The sequence below is a fragment of the Hyperolius riggenbachi genome, chromosome 10 (assembly GCF_040937935.1).
Source record: "Hyperolius riggenbachi isolate aHypRig1 chromosome 10, aHypRig1.pri, whole genome shotgun sequence".
Classification (NCBI taxonomy): domain Eukaryota; kingdom Metazoa; phylum Chordata; class Amphibia; order Anura; family Hyperoliidae; genus Hyperolius; species Hyperolius riggenbachi.
In genome coordinates, this window is record NC_090655.1 from 115,101,832 (window position 1) to 115,119,158 (window position 17,327).

The 17,327-nt window shown below is 40.8% G+C and overlaps 1 protein-coding gene across 1 annotated transcript in view; it reads left to right on the forward strand.

The window, feature by feature from the left end:
• Window positions 1-1,061: 1,061 nt before the first annotated feature.
• LOC137535721 (polyunsaturated fatty acid 5-lipoxygenase-like) overlaps window positions 1,062-17,327 on the forward strand; it is an 88,191-nt gene continuing 71,925 nt past the window's right edge. Inside the window, exon 1 of the mRNA XM_068257594.1 lies at window positions 1,062-1,312. Within this exon, the coding sequence (XP_068113695.1) occupies window positions 1,163-1,312 (150 nt within the window). The 5' untranslated portion in view covers window positions 1,062-1,162. The remainder of the gene's footprint in view (window positions 1,313-17,327) is intronic.

Consider the following 17,327-nt stretch of genomic DNA (forward strand, 5'->3'; position numbering starts at 1 on the left):
CAAATAGTGATTGTAAAAAATATATTGCAATTTACGTTACGTACTGATCGCTTTATTTTGTGAACAATAATGTTTTACAAACAGTAAGGGTTAAAATGTTCAATAATGTTTTAATTAAATAGGATAAATATGTTTAGTATCTTTATAAACGTTATTCGTCACGGGCTCATTTTGTAAACTTAAATCATCACAAGCACAGTTATAAAACATTAAAAATCTCCGGGCACCGTTTGTAAAAGGTTAATAATCTCCGGCGCCCTTTTTTCCCTGTTCGGCGCCCATTAAACTATATTTATAATGGGAGTGAATGGGGCGCCCTTTTTGTCCACTTGTCTCATGCGCCCAAATCTCCTGCTTCCGCGCTGGTGAAGTATCGTGGGTGTGCTAGCACTGTTGTCTGGCATTTATAAGGTTCACCCCGTAACTAAAGAACGCACGTTATGCTGACCGCCCAGGTTGATTCATTAAATTGCACTAAAACTACCACTCACAAGCAGCGTGGGATAAAATTAGCATGTGCATGGGCGGTCCTGTCAGCGTAGTGTGCCCGCTTTAGTTAAGGGCAACCATTCTAAATGCCACTCGATAGTGCTTTAGTGTGACCGCAATGCTTCTCCAACTTGGCCGATACAGCTCTATAGTGCGGTACTTAACTAGCACACCCACTACTACATTAACATAGTTGCACTATAGCACAGCATTTAGAAGGATCGCCCATAACTAAAGAGGGCACACTACACTGACAGGACTGTCAGTAGCTTGCGCATGCCAATTTTATCCTCTGCTTGTGCGTGGTAGGTTTAGCACAGTTAAATAAATCAACCTACATGTCTTAAAAATGTACAGCTCATTCTGTATTTTTTGCATGACTGCAATGGGATACACTGCATTGCTAAAATAAGAAAAAAAAAAGTTGCTCCTGCTTAATGAATGATAAAGTGTTTTGCAAATGCATCTTCCCCAATTCTTGGGGTAAAGAAAAAAGGAAGTGTTAAAACAGCAGGGTGGGTAAGCAGTTGGGTGAACACACAGATCCATTCAGCCTGCTAGGGGAGGTCTCTCTGTTAGATAAAAGCAATCCGTTCATTCTCAGCAACACAAGACACTCCAGTGTGTGCTGGGATCAGGACATACAATCACCTGCGCCTGAAGCACTGCTAGGATGCCTTCATACACAGTCACCGTGACCACAGGTAGCCAGTGGTTTGCCGGCACAGATGATTACATTTATATAACTCTAATTGGATCCAAAGGCTGCAGTGAGAAGAACTTATTGGACAAACCTTTCTACAATGATTTTGAAAGAGGAGCGGTAAGACAAATCTTTTACTTCATCAACTGATCTTATTTTATGATGTGCATGTTTATGTATAGAAGCAAGTGCTTTCAGAATGTGGAACATTATATACCATCAGTGCAGTAGCAATAGGGGTGCAGAGGTTGTGACCGCACTGATGCCCCTAGACCAGAGGGGCCCAATAGAGGCCCTCCTTTGTCCATCTTATCAGCTTTCAATTGGTGTGATGCTAGTTACAAAACACCTTTATACTGTATGTGCATTGCGTAGAGGTCATCCTTTAAATACACTTTCTGTACTCTACATACATCTCTCTGATACTGCAGCTTTCATTGATAGGTTTTGGGGCTTCATATCAATAGAGTGCTTGAGACCCCATGTAAAACTTGCACTGGGGTCCCAAGCTCTTTAGTTACATGAATGTATATCAATACCACGTGACTAAAAATACTGTTAACAATCTATATCAATAACAAAAACAGACCTTATTTAAGTCACTTTTTCTCATGAGGGCCCATATGCAATTAACTTTTTCTCCTGACTTTTCCCCTAGGTTATATTTTCACAACTTGCCAATGAAAAGCTTTTTAAATCACCAGCAAGCAAGAAAATACTCAAAATAATTTTAATAGTCCTTTTTCACCTACTTGTTGGTACCTTTTCAATTGCAGAGTTCTAAAAATTGTTTTAAAGAGAGAAAAAAAAATATCTCCTGGGAGAAAACTCAGGAGAAACAGTGAATTGCAAATGGGCCAAGGTGTGAAAATCTCACCTAGGAGAAAACATATTAATAAAATGCCTTTAAGCTGCCAGCATGCAAGAAATATAATAACTTGTACTGAATTGTCCTTTAGGTATTTAGATATTCAGAAATGTGTAATAAATGGGTACAAGAGAAAGGTATCAGAACACACTGTGCATTGCAGCACCCAAGCTGACCCTTGTATGTGGAAAGCTCCTGCACTGGGCACATGAGCATCAGAACTGGACCATGATGTGAATGTAAACTAATCTGATGAATCTTATTTTCATTAGCCTCCAAGACAGGAGGGGAAGAGGAGCAACATTTATTTTACTATGTGGAAGGGATGAGAGGAGCAAGTATGTACTACACTAGGAAGAGGGGTGGGGAAGAGGAGCAGCATGTATTGGACTATGTGGAGTGGATGAGAGGAGCTGTACTACACTAGGAAGAGTGGAGGGGAAGAGGAGCAGCATGTATTGTACTATGTGGAGTGGATGAGAGGAGCTGTACTACACTAGGAAGAGTGGAGGGGAAGAGGAGCAGCATGTATTGTACTATGTGGAGTGGATGAGAGGAGCAGGGTGTACTATACAAGGGAGAAGGGAGCGGAAGAGGAGCAGCATGTATTGTACTATGTGGAGTGGATGAGAGGAGCTGTACTACACTAGGAAGAGGGGAGCAGAAGAGGAGCAGCATGTATTGGACTATGTGGAGTGGATGAGAGGAGCAGGGTGTACTATACAAGGGAGAAGGGAGCGGAAGAGGAGCAGCATGTATTGTACAATGTGGAAAGGAGCTGCACGTAATGAACTCTGGGGAGCAGAGCGGGACTAGTCCAGATTTTATTGTACTATGTGGAGGGGGTGGGAGGAGCAAAGTGTACTATATTAGCCACTTCAGCACCACAGGGTTTTTTGCTTAAAAACCAGAGCAATTTTCACATTTCAGCGCTCCTCCCATTCATTCACCAATACCTTTATTGCTACTCATCAGATGTAAATGATCTATATCTTGTTTTTTTGCCACAAATTATGCTTTGTGAGGGTGATATTTGCTTTTAGTAATTATGTTATTATCTGTGCATTTTAAAGGGAAAAATGAGAAAAAATACACTATTTCTCCATTTCCATCCACTATAGTTTTCAAATAAACAATGTTACCATAGGTAAAACCCACACATTGTATTTGCTAATTTGTCCTGGTTATCTCAACATTTAAATAATGTTCCTAGTACAATGTATGGCAATATTATATTAGTTTCTGGTTTGTGTTTTTTGTTTTCTCATTGTACTCTATCAGTAATTAAAAGCCCTTATCTTCATGATTAACAGTAATACACTCTCATGGCATACATATTTTAAAAGCTAAGTCCCTAAGGTAACTATGTATTCTCTTTTCAATGCTGTCACTTTTGTTTTTTTTACAAATATTTATTTAGGGGTATAGAGTACATGAAAATAACAGTTTTATTGCTTTTCATTCAGTTTTCCGGTAAAAAAAAAAATCACATGACTTAGCCCTCAGTTGTCAAACAACACAAAATCTATTCTCTCACTTGTCACGGTTAAAATGATACCCTATATACATAATCAGATAGCTTATTGGGCATAAAGCACACTGTTTACCACAAGTACGCCTATCTACTCCCCTGAGCTTCAGATGAAGTTTTGTGGGGAGTAGATAAGTGTAGCAAGGGAGGTGAAGTGGTTAGGGAGAGTGGAGGGGAAGAGGGGGTGCTATGTGCTAAACATCCCAAAATATCTGAGTGAAAGAATTAACCTAGTCAAGGTACTTTAACCACTTTATTCCCCACTTCAGTATATCTCTGTCCTCTGTGACTTCATCTAAGCCACAAGGACGTAGATATCAGTGTTGTAGCTAAAGAACAGCTGATGCAGCACTAATTGGTAAAAGGGAGTATATGTTCCCTAAGCCAATAAGATTGATTTTCACCATTAAAAATGTTTATTTTCTAAGTTCATAGTGAAAAAACCCACTGTAACATTATTTCAGAATCAAATATCCTCAGGATAAATTATGACAGGAACATAATCTAAGGTTAGTGATAAACTGGAGAAATAGCCAAACAAAATAGCGATTTCATTTTTAAACTTAACCCCCCCACCCCCTCATTTTCCCATTAAAATGCATAGAAAACAATATTGTTCTGGGGGAAAATTTGATACAATGAAAACCTATTTTTTCTTGAAAAAAATATATATTTAGGTGTCATGCTTTAGGATAAAGTTTTATTGCTGATTAAATAGGGATATAACTAAAATGCCCAAATTGTTCTGGTCCGTAAGGGGGGAACAAGGTCTGGATGCGAAGTGGTTAAAGAGGAAAAAATATGACATAACTTGGAATACATAACAGTATTTAATATCATGCTTAGAAAAACAGTGAAAACAAAATCCAGCAAGGATGTCTTGGTTTCATGGGGCTGTCATTGCCTTTAGAAAGGTATAGTCTCACCTGCGGAGCAGATAAAGCTGCATTGTGAAGAATCCCCTCAGCTATATGGGCTTTTACCACCTTTATTGTAGATTTGCATTTGTTCTCATTCTTTGTATACTAAGCAAAGGGAGGCACTCCAGGGATTTGCACTTAGAAATGTATAAGTGAGAAGGACTGAAGGCTGCAATCTCATCATCAGTCCCATTGTGGTAGAGGCAGTCACATTGCATTCCTGGCACTCCTATAGTTAGTAAATAAACAACTTTTGTAGTGACCCTGAAAATACAGAGTCATGCCTCAAATTCCCCTCACTGTATATACAGACTTCTGTGAAAATCAGCAGGGCAATTACACTTGTAAGGAAATGAAGATCCAGAAAATCCTGCAGGTGCAGTTCCTGACATTTCCAAGGAAGCAGTCATGTTTGAAACGGTAACCATTGGCTGCAAAATATATCGTATACGATTCTATACAGCTCGAAAAAGGTCTGAGGACCGAAACAGCGAGGCTGTCGCTGGACAGGATGACTGTCATGCTGCTGTTTTAACCAATAAAGAGCTATATTTACTGATGGTGCCTACTTGACTGGAAAGGAAGCTGGGGAGAGTGTCCATTGGTGCAGGGACACTGCAAGTCATAGCACATCACAACTCCACTCCTTGGGTGCTTGCCTAACACTGAGATAACTGCTATTGCATAGTACTGCATGCATTTGTTCTGATAGTCCTTCAGCTAGCAAATGGTAATCAAGCCAGCTCAGGATTGAATGATTACCATTCAGCTGTGTGGGAATTTGCATACTTGCATCCATTGGCTGATGCCAGCATAAAAGTCTGCCTCCCATTTCATACCCATCCCGACATAGCGTTCAGCTCTCTGAGTTGTCATTGAGTCTATGCTGTGAAAGTTATTGTAAATGTATAATGCCTTGCTCTGTATTGTCATGTCTGCTGGACGTTTGCTGACCTGCGGGGGTCAGTGAAGTCCTTCTGATCCTGATAGTTAGATTCTGCCAGCACCATGTTGGTGACTGGTAGTATTCCTTCTAGCCTTGTTCTTGAGGACGAACTATAGCAGTGGTTGCCATTAGTTCGCTCCTACCTGTTAGTCTTGTCTATCTCAGTGTGAATGTTGCAGTCGCTGAAACAGCGACTAGATTGGCTGAGCATTCCGTCTGTCTGTCTGTCTGTCTGTGGTGAATTGGATGTTTAGTTGGTTGGCGTGTGTGTTGTCATTACTTGTGCTTTAGCTAGTGAGTTATTTGAGAGCTACATTTCATATATTGTGCATCCGCACGATATATATGTACTCAAGTCAGTCAGTTTTGTAATATTGTATATTGTATTGTGTACCGACCTTTGCCTGCCTCTCGACTACAAATCTGCCTTATACTTCCAATACGACTGACATCTGAATTAACGTGTATGACCCAAGCCTGTTACCGACTACATCTGTTGTGTATTGTATCACACAGCATCTAGCCTGATAGGCGGTCCAGAGCTGCAGTTGCGCTGGGCAATCTTGCTCCCATGTTCATTACTCCTGTGTCCATCTGTGGAGCCTCTTCCATTATCCAGCTACTTAGCCTTGTTGCGTTGGGTGGTCGAAGTATGGCTCCCCAGCATTATAGCGTAATATGTACAGTACAACGCATACAGAGTAATATATGGTACATACAAAGTATGCTTCACTGCCACTGTTAACATGTGCATTATGTAATACCATATTCTGCCATCCGATTCCTACAGCACTACGAACGTGTCTGTGTACGACTATTACAATATAATTGCATCACAATAAAAAGCGATTACTGTGTCCAACACAGCGCTATGCCCCACTGTGAATGTAGCCTTAACCTTACATTGTGATGGCCACATATCTAAATTCCTTTCTCAGATACTTGCTTTGTATTAGGAAACCGTTACTGAAGGTAATGGCATTTCTACACTCGTATTCATTATAAAGATAAGCATGCACAAATTTGCAATAAAGATAAGTGTGCACAGGCAGCAGCATGAAAAGCTTCACACTGGGATTCTCATCATGCAACGAGGAAATCTATTAACGATTGCTTATTATCTTTTGGGTAAGGGTGCAACACTGTACCACTCTGTGGAGTTTGACTAATCTTTATTACTTTATTAAGTATTACATAGTTTTGCTATTAGCATTTTGTTGACCTTGTGCCAAAGCAGTCAATGAAAACATTCATGTTATCTCCGTAGGTCAACATTATTTATTTAAAGGGAAATACTGCTTTCAAATAAAGTTGGCAACAATGCATGCATGAAAAAGGGGCTTGAAGAAAAAAGGGCATCGGGTTTCAGTTATAAAAATATTACTATCCATTTTGATTAAAAACTAACAATATCGGTAAATATTTTTTATTAAGTGTGGATGGTGTATCTTATCGCAATAATATTTGCAAATAAAATGGGCGAATGTGATAACACAGTTGAAAATCTTGCTGACATTTTTGCTACAGCGTAACCTAACCCTACTCTCACTTAGAAACGCCGAACCTTAACTGCCCCTGTCCCCAATACACCCTTCTCTGACCGCTAATCCCCCCCCCCACCACACACCCTTTTTGATACCTAACCCTGGCCGTCCCACCTGCACAGACACGCTTCCTTGACGCCTAACCCTAACCACCACCCCCCCCCCCCCTTGCACAAACACCCTTACAAATGTAAATTAGAACATACAAATTATAAAATATTTGCTAAAGTAACATTTGTCCACACAAATGATAAATTATTTCAAAAACTATGTTGCAAGTTTCAAAACGATAACATATTTCAAAAACTATAATGTTCCAATGTTGAAAACAATATTGGGCGCCGTATTAATGATACTTCCATTAGTGCCTAAGAGGGGCCCAAATCGTCCATTAGCTATAGGTTCCAAAATTTCCTGCTTCCAGCAACAACATGCATCAGGTCTTTTTGAAATTTACTGTAGTCCAAATAATCTTTCAATTTCAATTCACAGCCAACTATAATATGCACAACCAGGGCTGTTTCTGGCCATTTTGATGCCCTAGGCAAGGCACCTTTTGTTTCCCCCAATCATGTGAATAGGAAGATAGCTTATGTTAATTCATTTTGTCAGCACCAATAAGGGCCCTTTTCCACGAGCAGTTGATAGGCAGTGAAATGCCTCTCAAACTCTCACAACTGCTTGCTGCTGCCTGGCCAATGCTTGCTGCTGCCTGGTAACTGCTTGCTGAGCACACAGTGCCCGTGGAAATGGGCACGAACAACTTGATAGATTATATACAGAAAATATGCTGTTTCTCAAAACAAGTCCATAAAGGATGCAGAAATTGCTAGGTAATATACAGTACACTCCACTGGTGCAAACTCCCTGGCCCCACATAACTAACCCTTTTTATAACTATTATGAGGGGTGTGTAGCCACATACAGCACACGGTTTATAACAGGCTTTACAGGTCCGATTATGGTTCTGGAAATTCAGGAAAGTTGCTAAAATCAAGACACCAAATCTAAAAAAAAGACAGTTTAACTACTGAAGGACCCAGGTGATTGAAATCTACGCCCTGTTTTGGTGGGCTCCTGGCTGGCAGGGCATAGATTTCAATCACTGCTGATTTCATTGGCTCCTGGCCGTGTCCATCAATGTAAGCCGCTCCCATTGGCTTACATTGATAGACACGGTCTGGAGCCAATGAAAGCGGCTCCTGAGTGGCTCACATGACTCTGCCATCATAGAGACGGCAGAGTGGATGTCAGGAGGATCCCGGTGGTTAATCATAACATTAAAAGCACCTGCAAGGCTGCCATTTCATTGTTATGCTTTTCAGGCCTTCTTTATTATGCTAAGCAGTAGTGCCCATTTAGGTGTAAAAGTTTGGGCACCAGAGAAGGTTTGGTGCCCCCATAGACGCCCATGTTAATAGCCACGGTTAGAGGCTATAACTGGAAATTTGGCGGCAAAGTTGCCCAATAAAATAGCATGCCTCTCATACTGATACTTTTTTTTATGGTAACTCTGGGCAGATTACACATGGGCAGCCAGAGGCGGGACAAGGTCCTCCAGCACCCAAGGCTGAGGCACCAAAGTGCGCCCCTCCATCCCTCCCACCCGAGCCATCAAACACTGATTGCTATTAGACTAAGAGGCGCCACAGGGCCCACAACCTCCCCAACACCTTAATATCCAGTTATCTGACTTACAGTCACTGCCATGTATCCCCTTTTCTTATTTCTTTCTGCTTCAAACACAATTAGGAATGAAAGCTGAATGAATTCTGCGCCCCCTCCTACACTGCGCCCTGAGGCTGGAGCCTCTCCAGCCTATGCCTCGGCCCGGCCCTGTGGGCAGCGTTAGTGGCTTTTCTTCAGCCTCAGAGTCAACAAGTGGTTAAAAAAAAAAGACTACAGTGGGCAGCCGTCACAAATATTGGAGTGGTAGACCATGTGACGTATGCCTTACTCCTGCAGGTAAACTGCTGCTAATCCTCCATGTTTATTATCCTATTTCATCTACCATGGCGAGTTACAGAAGAGAAATGTCCAGGCTTCCTGGCTGGGCTGAAGGAACAAGTACTTGCCTGCCACTTCTCTTAATGAGACAAAAATAGAGTTTGGTGTGAAAGTTACTTTGAGCGTTACACTGGCACACATAGCTGACTTCATAATTAACAATCATTTACAGTAGTTGTTACTTCTAATATAGTTATTACTACTACTATGCCGATTATTACTGAGTGATGACCAAGTTTCAGTGTCGTATTTTTTATTTTTAAATAATGAAGAACTATAATCTGTTACTATCATAACAAAACAGGGAACAGCTTATTTTATTTAAATGTTGTTTTAATTTTGGACAGTGTGGGAAGAAGTTAGAAACCCTTAAATTTGATAGCTTTCTGTGATGGGGATTTTTTTTTACTGTTCCTGTAACCAACACCTCCTCCAAACAAACGTTCTCTGTGCCTTTTTTACTCTGAGGCTCCATGGATATTCATAAATAATTACTCAAGATCAAGAGGTTTTACTCATTTTCACTGCACTGGCTGGGCACTTGTTAGTAACTGTACAGGCGGCCCTCCGCGGGGTGAGATCTGAGCACTGCGGCAGGCGCGAAATATCGCGCTCCTGTGCTGCCCAGTAATAACATAGCATGTCAATGCTTGACACCTGTGGCTTTGTAACCACTGCAATTCGGTTGCATTTAAATTGCACCGGTCTGAAATGTGCCTAGAAATCTTTCAAATTATGTATTTTTCTCCCCCATTCTGATGTTTGGTGGCAACAAACCTGACCTACCAAATCAGAGCTAATACATAACTGATTAAATAACTGCACTAATAAGCAGGTGTGCAGGTTTTTCTGTTAGAATAACTTAGTGAACAACATCTTAAAAAAATAAAAAGTATAAAAATGACTACCAGAACAAGTTATATCCATGTACTGTTTAACCAATCAGTAGCTTTTTTTCAGCCATTGAAATGTAAGATCAGATATATTTTCCATTGGCCTTTCGAACTGGTGCACCTGAGGAAGTGAAGAGATATTTATCTGCTCATCTTTTGAAGACTAACCTAGATAGTGGCAGAAGAATTTGGCTTTATGGGGCCTTCTGAGGTCATGTAGACATAATTTATGCACTGTGTTCTCACAGTGCATAAGTGCAGTGGAGTCTACATATATGCCATATGGAAATGTCCTGTATATTTCATTTTTCTTCCTGTAAGTCCACTAACATAATTTGGACTCCAACTTTTTGGAGCCACACTTAGGTGGTGTATATGAACATTTTAGGTAATATTAACAAAAAACTCACATACTAGTACACAATATGTCTAATCAGGGCCGGGCAGAGGCGAGAGAGGCTCCAGCCTCAGGGCACAGTGTAGGCGGGGGCGCACAACTCACTCAGCTATCATTCCCCTATTGTGTTTGAAGAAGAGAGAAATAAGAAAAGGGGATACGTCAGTGACTGCAAACCAGATGACTAGAGATTAAGGTGTTTGTGGGGTCTAGGGCCCTGGGGCACCTCTTACTCGAATAGTAATCAGTGTGTGACGGCTGGGGTGGGAGGTATGGGTGGGGGAGGTACTTTGGTGTCTCAGCCTTGGGTGCTGAAGGACCTTGTCCTGGCTCTTTGTCTAACACTCACCATCCTTTACCCCTACTGTATGACTAAACACCATTATTCTAACACTAGAAGTGCATTTACTCCTGTGATATGTCGCCAATCGGGGATTGGAACCCGACGCCCTTGGGTGACATCACTGGGCAGGCCAGTACATATGTGTGCCAGCTGTGTAGCTGGCAAAGCATTCCATTGCTATGCGGCGCCCGCCCACTATCCACATGGACCTGGAGGGAAAATAGTATTTAACACCGCCGGGAACTTGTGCAGCAGCAGGATAAGCCATATACCAGCTTATCCTGCGCCCAAGTCTCCCGGCAGCCAATTCATATGCATACTTGGCAGACCTCCATCCTTGGCACTGTGCTTTTTAGTTATAAACCAAATGTTATGACTATACAAGAGGAAAGGACACTGAATAATCTATTAACTACAGTTTTCTACTGAGAATTTGGCTAATATTCCACCACCATTGTGTTCAAGAAAATAATTTATATTTATTATATTACGGATTGGCCTTCAGCAGTCATTTTAGTCATTGTTCTAAACAACCAAAATCCCATTCACTAGAGGAGCTTATGAAACATAAGCTCATGGGTTGTATTTAGAGCTTTGCTAAGTGTTAAGATCTCCGTTGACAGACCACTGGAAGTGTAATCTTTTGCATTCCAGCTTTAGTAATTGATTTTCTGAGATAAGGGAACATATTTTTAACATGACTGAAGCTGTAAACTTCTAACCCTAAAACAAAGAGCCTTTCAGGATACTTTTACCCGATACTAAAGCTGAACACCAAGACCTTCCACCTACACCAAATTACAGGAACATATTCTCACCAGAGAGATTAAAGGCAAGTAGAACTGCAGCCAAACAAGCAATGCGATTAATACACTTCTCCAAAGCTGCTTTCCCCTATACAGTGGTATCTAGGAGAAACAGCGCCTAGGAAGCACTAAAAGCGCACCCTGTGATTAACAAAGGGGGGCACTGGTGATATGGGGTCGGGTGTGACAACAAATGCTGTAAGGCATTACCAGAAAAGAAGTATAGCAATAGGTCTGTCACACAGTGACATACAACTAGGTCAGCATACACATTTCCCTAAAAACATTTAGGAAACCACACATTCGCCCAAGTAACACTAGACAGATTGTCCTCAAGATGATAAAAATAGGCAGGCATGTCTCCAAAATAACATAATTAGGCAACATATCCCAGTGAAATACCAGATCCCATAAGAGAGCACATTATGACACCCCCCCCCCCCCTTACACACACACGCACATACACAACCATGATGAACAGCAACCTAGGTCAGAGCCTGGTAACAGACAGTACCTCATTACAGAACAAACACTCTCACTCCCTTTCTCTAGTAAATATCAGTGAAAGTCAGAAACCAAAAGGAACTGTGTAACACAGGCTATTGAGTCATAGGTGATAGAAGGCCCATGTCAGTGTATCGTTGAGACAAAACTGAAGGTCAATATGTAGTATTGGATGGAGTTCAATTACTCAAGTGGGGCTGGTACCACCTCCTTAGCACCAAAGTAGAAGAGTGGGTCCGTATAATGACTTTTATTAATGCAAAAGAGTTAAGGATGCTGTAAAGCAGACGGCTATTTCGAGGACACACAGGGTCCTGTTCTTCATTATAAGAACGTATGATAAACCTATATGTTGTTACACTGATGCAGACGACCTATGTGTCTTGGAAACAGATGCCTGCTATGACACTTTTAAGGATTGTGTGGCCCCACTCTTGCACTTAAGTTGTGACTAAACCACTCAACAAATGTCTGTCATAACATCCCATGCAGCCAGTGAGCGACTAGTTTATCAAACCTGGGCAAGAGAAGTTGCCTAGAGCAACCATTTAACAGAGGATTGGTAATGCTCTGGGTAATTATTCCAATATCCCTCCTGTTTTCTTTGCACTTTTCTTGATAATTAATGCACAAAATAATGTCTGAAAAAAAAAATCAAAAATCAGCAACCCAAGATCAGCCATGGCATTAAAGCCCTAGTTTATATATAACCTTCAGCGCTAGCTCCATATATCCACCACCACGAACACAATGAAAAATGAATATGCTAACCAAATTGCAACAGACCTTAAAGCGGAATATAACCCTGCATTTCAACTTTGCTCTAAAACATTATTTACAGCATATTATATGCAACCAGCATTTTTTTTGTACTAGACCAGCATTGGAAGGGTTAAACACAGAGGTTTAAAGTTCTGTGGAGAGATATGCAGAAGTTCAGATAGATACATTTAACTAAATAGAATGTAACAACTGATAAATGTTACACACTCTTTGGCTGTCCTCCAGCTTCTCAGTCAGAGAGAGTGAGTCACATTCAACACTTAGATACATTTATGTAAACAAAATGTATCTATGTCAGCTTAGGATGCGTCTGCAGTTCTCTCCAGGAACTTTAAAGCTCTGTGTAACCCTTCCAATGCTGGTCTAGTAAAAAAAAAAATGCCGGTTGCATATAATATACTGTAAATAATGTTTTAGAGCAAAGTTGAAATGCAGGGTTATATTCCGCTTTAATTACAGGGTCTGCAACAAAGCAAAGTAAGGTCAGCGGCCGACAACTCCCTCAGCTGGCCTCCTCTCCACACACGGGTATCAGCAATGTTTCAAGATCTCACATGCAGTGTTCACAGTATGCATGAAAAAAACAATAATACACCTGCTGACCTTACTTTGCTTTGTTGCAGACCCTGTAATTAAGGTCTGTTGCAAGTTGGTAAGCATATTCATTTTTCATGGTGTTCGTGGTGGTGGATATATGGAACTAGCGCTGAAGGCTATATATATATATATATATATATATATATATATATATATATATATATATATATATATATATATATATATATATATATATAATATATATATATATACAAGTTTGAAGAGGATGCTTTACTGAGTATTGGACTTTGGCTGCTTTTCCAAGGAACTTTTAAAATATTTTATGTGTTTGCGCTGATATTTATTTCATTGTGTAAAGCCCTAGTTTACCCTCCCATATTTTTACATTACTGGCAAAGATAAATGGGGCATTATGCATATCACTGACACAGTTGATGCAGAAGTTCAGTCACATGACCCAGAGATCTGTGCACAGAGTACAGAGCTGCTAGCGGAGCCAGAGTCTTCCTTTGCACATCACCTGACTTCATCCATCTCTCCCCTCTGCTCCTTGCTGAGGACCACAGGTATGAGGTGGGCAGGGTCATCTGTGTATTCACAAGGATTGAGTGGCTGAGGATCCTTCTCAGCTTCTTATTGACTACCTACTGTGGGTGATGATGGGACAGGAAGGAGGTTGGACAGTTCCCAGACTGCCTTTCAGTCTAGCCAGGCTGCACCTGACATCAGTACAGGAAGTCAGTACTGCAAATCCATCCAGCCAGATAATTAAAAAAAAAAAATTAATAATGCAAAAAAGTGTTGTGTGCAATGCACAAAACTTAGTGTACTGCAAAATGATATAGTCCAAACATAAATGACTGCCATTAGGGGTTCAGCACCACAGCTTTCCAAATACAGCATGTACTATGTATTCTGCTGGATTGGAATGTTTGCATACCCCACATGCATTGTGTTTAAACTGCAGTCTATACTTACAGGTCCATTGTTTACATTTTTGTCTTGAGTGCCATTTTAGTCCCCAAAGCACTCACCACTTTTGCCTAAAGCCTTGTACACACTTTCAATTAAGATTGGCTGATTACTGACCAATTTTACCACCCCCAGGTAGTATGAAGGTCAACAGATAAGTGAATACTATGAGCAGACTTTGTAGGTAAACCCTTATTATACTTGGAGGTGGTAAAATTGGTCAGTGATTGGCCAATCATAATTAAAGGCAGGTTTTAGAGATTCATCATGTTTTCCATCTTTACTGTAGATTGCTCCAGCTGCGACTTTCAGCTTGTCTACAACAGAACACAACTACACTTGTCATAAAGTGTACCAGACAGTATTCACTTATTATTTCTAAAATGTAACTTTCCTAAAATAACAGTTTTACCATTTTAACTGGAGGATGAAAACATCCTGAAAACTATCTTCTGTTCCTCAAAATATATTATGAAGAAGTTTGAGATCCTCTAGCTAAGCAAAATATTGCTTGCTCTTCATTAATAGATGTGGCTTCTGGAACGGATGGGGTTTGAGGCTAATTTCAGTTCCTCCTCCTCCTCAAGCCTCCTTTATAAAAACGGGTTTGTTTTATCACATACAGTATCTGCAATCTGCAAAAATAAAAATAAAAAAATTTGTCACCCCTCCCCCTCTCCATGGATGAACTACAACATGTTCTAAACTGAACGTTCGTTAATTGCAAGTTTTATTTTGTATGTGTATGCATCTGAAGTGTAAACCGTAGTCATGTCAGTGTGACTGTTAAAATCAGGTACTTTAAAATTCCACAAAGAGACATAATGACCTATTGAACTGTCATCACTATCCCACAATTAGAAGATTCTGTACAACCACACCAAGTTTTATGGATTAAAATTCATTTTCAGGAGAGCTACAGCTGAAGTCCTGTTGCTCAGACTGCACAGATAAAACACTGGTTTAAAAACCATTGGCAATGGAAAAAAAAAAAAAAACACAGACAAGCTCTTTTAAAGAATTGGTACTGTATGTACACATCTTTGTCTTTAGATACACTTTAACTTCTTGCCGACCGCCTCACGCCAATTGGCGTGAACGCAGCGGCTCACCCAGGACTGCCTAATGCCAATTGACGTAAAGTCCTGGGGGCGGAGATTGCAGGGGATCGCACGTGCTGATGCGCATGCATCCCTGCTTGGATAACGGAGCTCCGCTCCGTCATCAGTCTCCCAGCGGCAATAGCCCCGTCTATTTACACTGTACATCGCTGCGATCTACGGCAGCGATGTACTGAGGTCAGTCGTGTCACTCGGCTGTCCCCTACAGAGGATCAGGAGCGATCGGCTCTCATAGACTAATGCCTATGAGAGCCGATCGTGGTGATTGGCTGGCAGGGGGAGGGGAAGGAGAGCTGGAAATAAAGACAAATATATTAAATAAATATATAAATAAACTAACAAACAGGGCAGCAGCGATCAGAGCCCACCAACAAAAAGCTCTGTTGTTGGGCAGAAAAGGGGGAGGGGAATCACTTGTGTGCTGAGTTGTATGGCCCTGCAGCGAGCCCTAAAAGCTGCAGTGGCCTGAATTGTAAAAAATAGCCCGGTCACTAGGGGGGTGTAAGCCTATGGTCCTGAAGCAGTTGAAGTCCAACACCAGGAATATATAGCAAACAATATTATCCAAGCTTAGACATTGAAGTGCTCAAAGATATTATCTAACATAAATGCTTTTTGAAACTGTGTAACTTTTGAAAGTTTTTGATGTGCATCTCAAGTCTGAGGAAGAGGACAGTATTCTTTTCTCTATGGCCATGCTGAAATACAATATTTTGTTATGAATGTTTTTTTATTATATCTTTACATTTCACAGTTGACCCACATATTGCTGTATGAGTGTCCTATATTCCCCTGCCTTTTTTACCTTTTATCTGCTGTACCTGAGATAAGTCTTTTGAGTGTTCAGAAAAAGACCAGCCAGTTTGGAGGAGAAAAGACCTATGAACTCCTCTAAGATCACGTAGTTGTGACTTTGAAGCACATTTTTTGGGCGCCACAATATAATTTAGATTTGATCTAAAATAAATATAATAATTTCCCTTATGCAGTGTGGGAGGAAGGCAGACAGAGTAAAAAACTAGGAAAGCCTCCTATCACAGGCAGCATCACTCAGCTTATAGTGTACAAACAGGTGTCATTGTCACATGGGCATCTCCACAGTCACCGTTTGTAACTAGCCTTCCCATATATGTACCATCTAATGGGCATTTCCCATACACATATCATCTGATGGGCATGCAAAGATTAGCATGTGGCTGCATATTGTAACCCCACCCCCTTTCTGTAAGAACTAATAATCCAAAACTTGCCTCTAATCCATTTTCAGTTTTTCCCTATAAAAAGGTTAAGGCTACTCTTACATATAGTGTGGTGTGATTGTCCAGCGGCAGCACAGCCCAGGGCAGGATGATTGCACCGCACCATTTCCATGTGCAGAGTATGCCGACAGGGTAATATGTATAGCTCCACCCCCTGATCAGTGATGTTCTCTCCCTGCTGGACAGAAAGTACGCCACTAAAGCTTTGTCACTATGCGCTTGCACACTGCAACCGCAATTGTACGTTCACACTTACCGCGTCGACATAGGCTTGCATTGCTGTATAATCTGTGCTGTAGGCATGGATTATGTGGCAACGCACTGTAGAGTTTGCGGCAGCCTTGTCACAATTTCACTACTTCCGTCGCACCATGTCACCATAGTATATAAGTCCCCATAGACGCTGCAGCAGGGGAGAGTACCATGACGCAAGGAAACGCAGTATGTGTGAAATTAGCCTTATAATCCAGGGCTATAAATCACAGTTTATTTAGGAAGTACACAATTGGAAGCGGAACATACAATGAAAAATCTAAATAACAATACAAAACCTAATTCTTTTGGTACAAAAACTTTAATTCTGAAATTATTCATGATAGTGTCCCTATAAGTCAAGAACAATAAACAATTTAAGTGTGCACATTCTTTTCATTTATATGACACTTGTAATGTAATGAATGTGT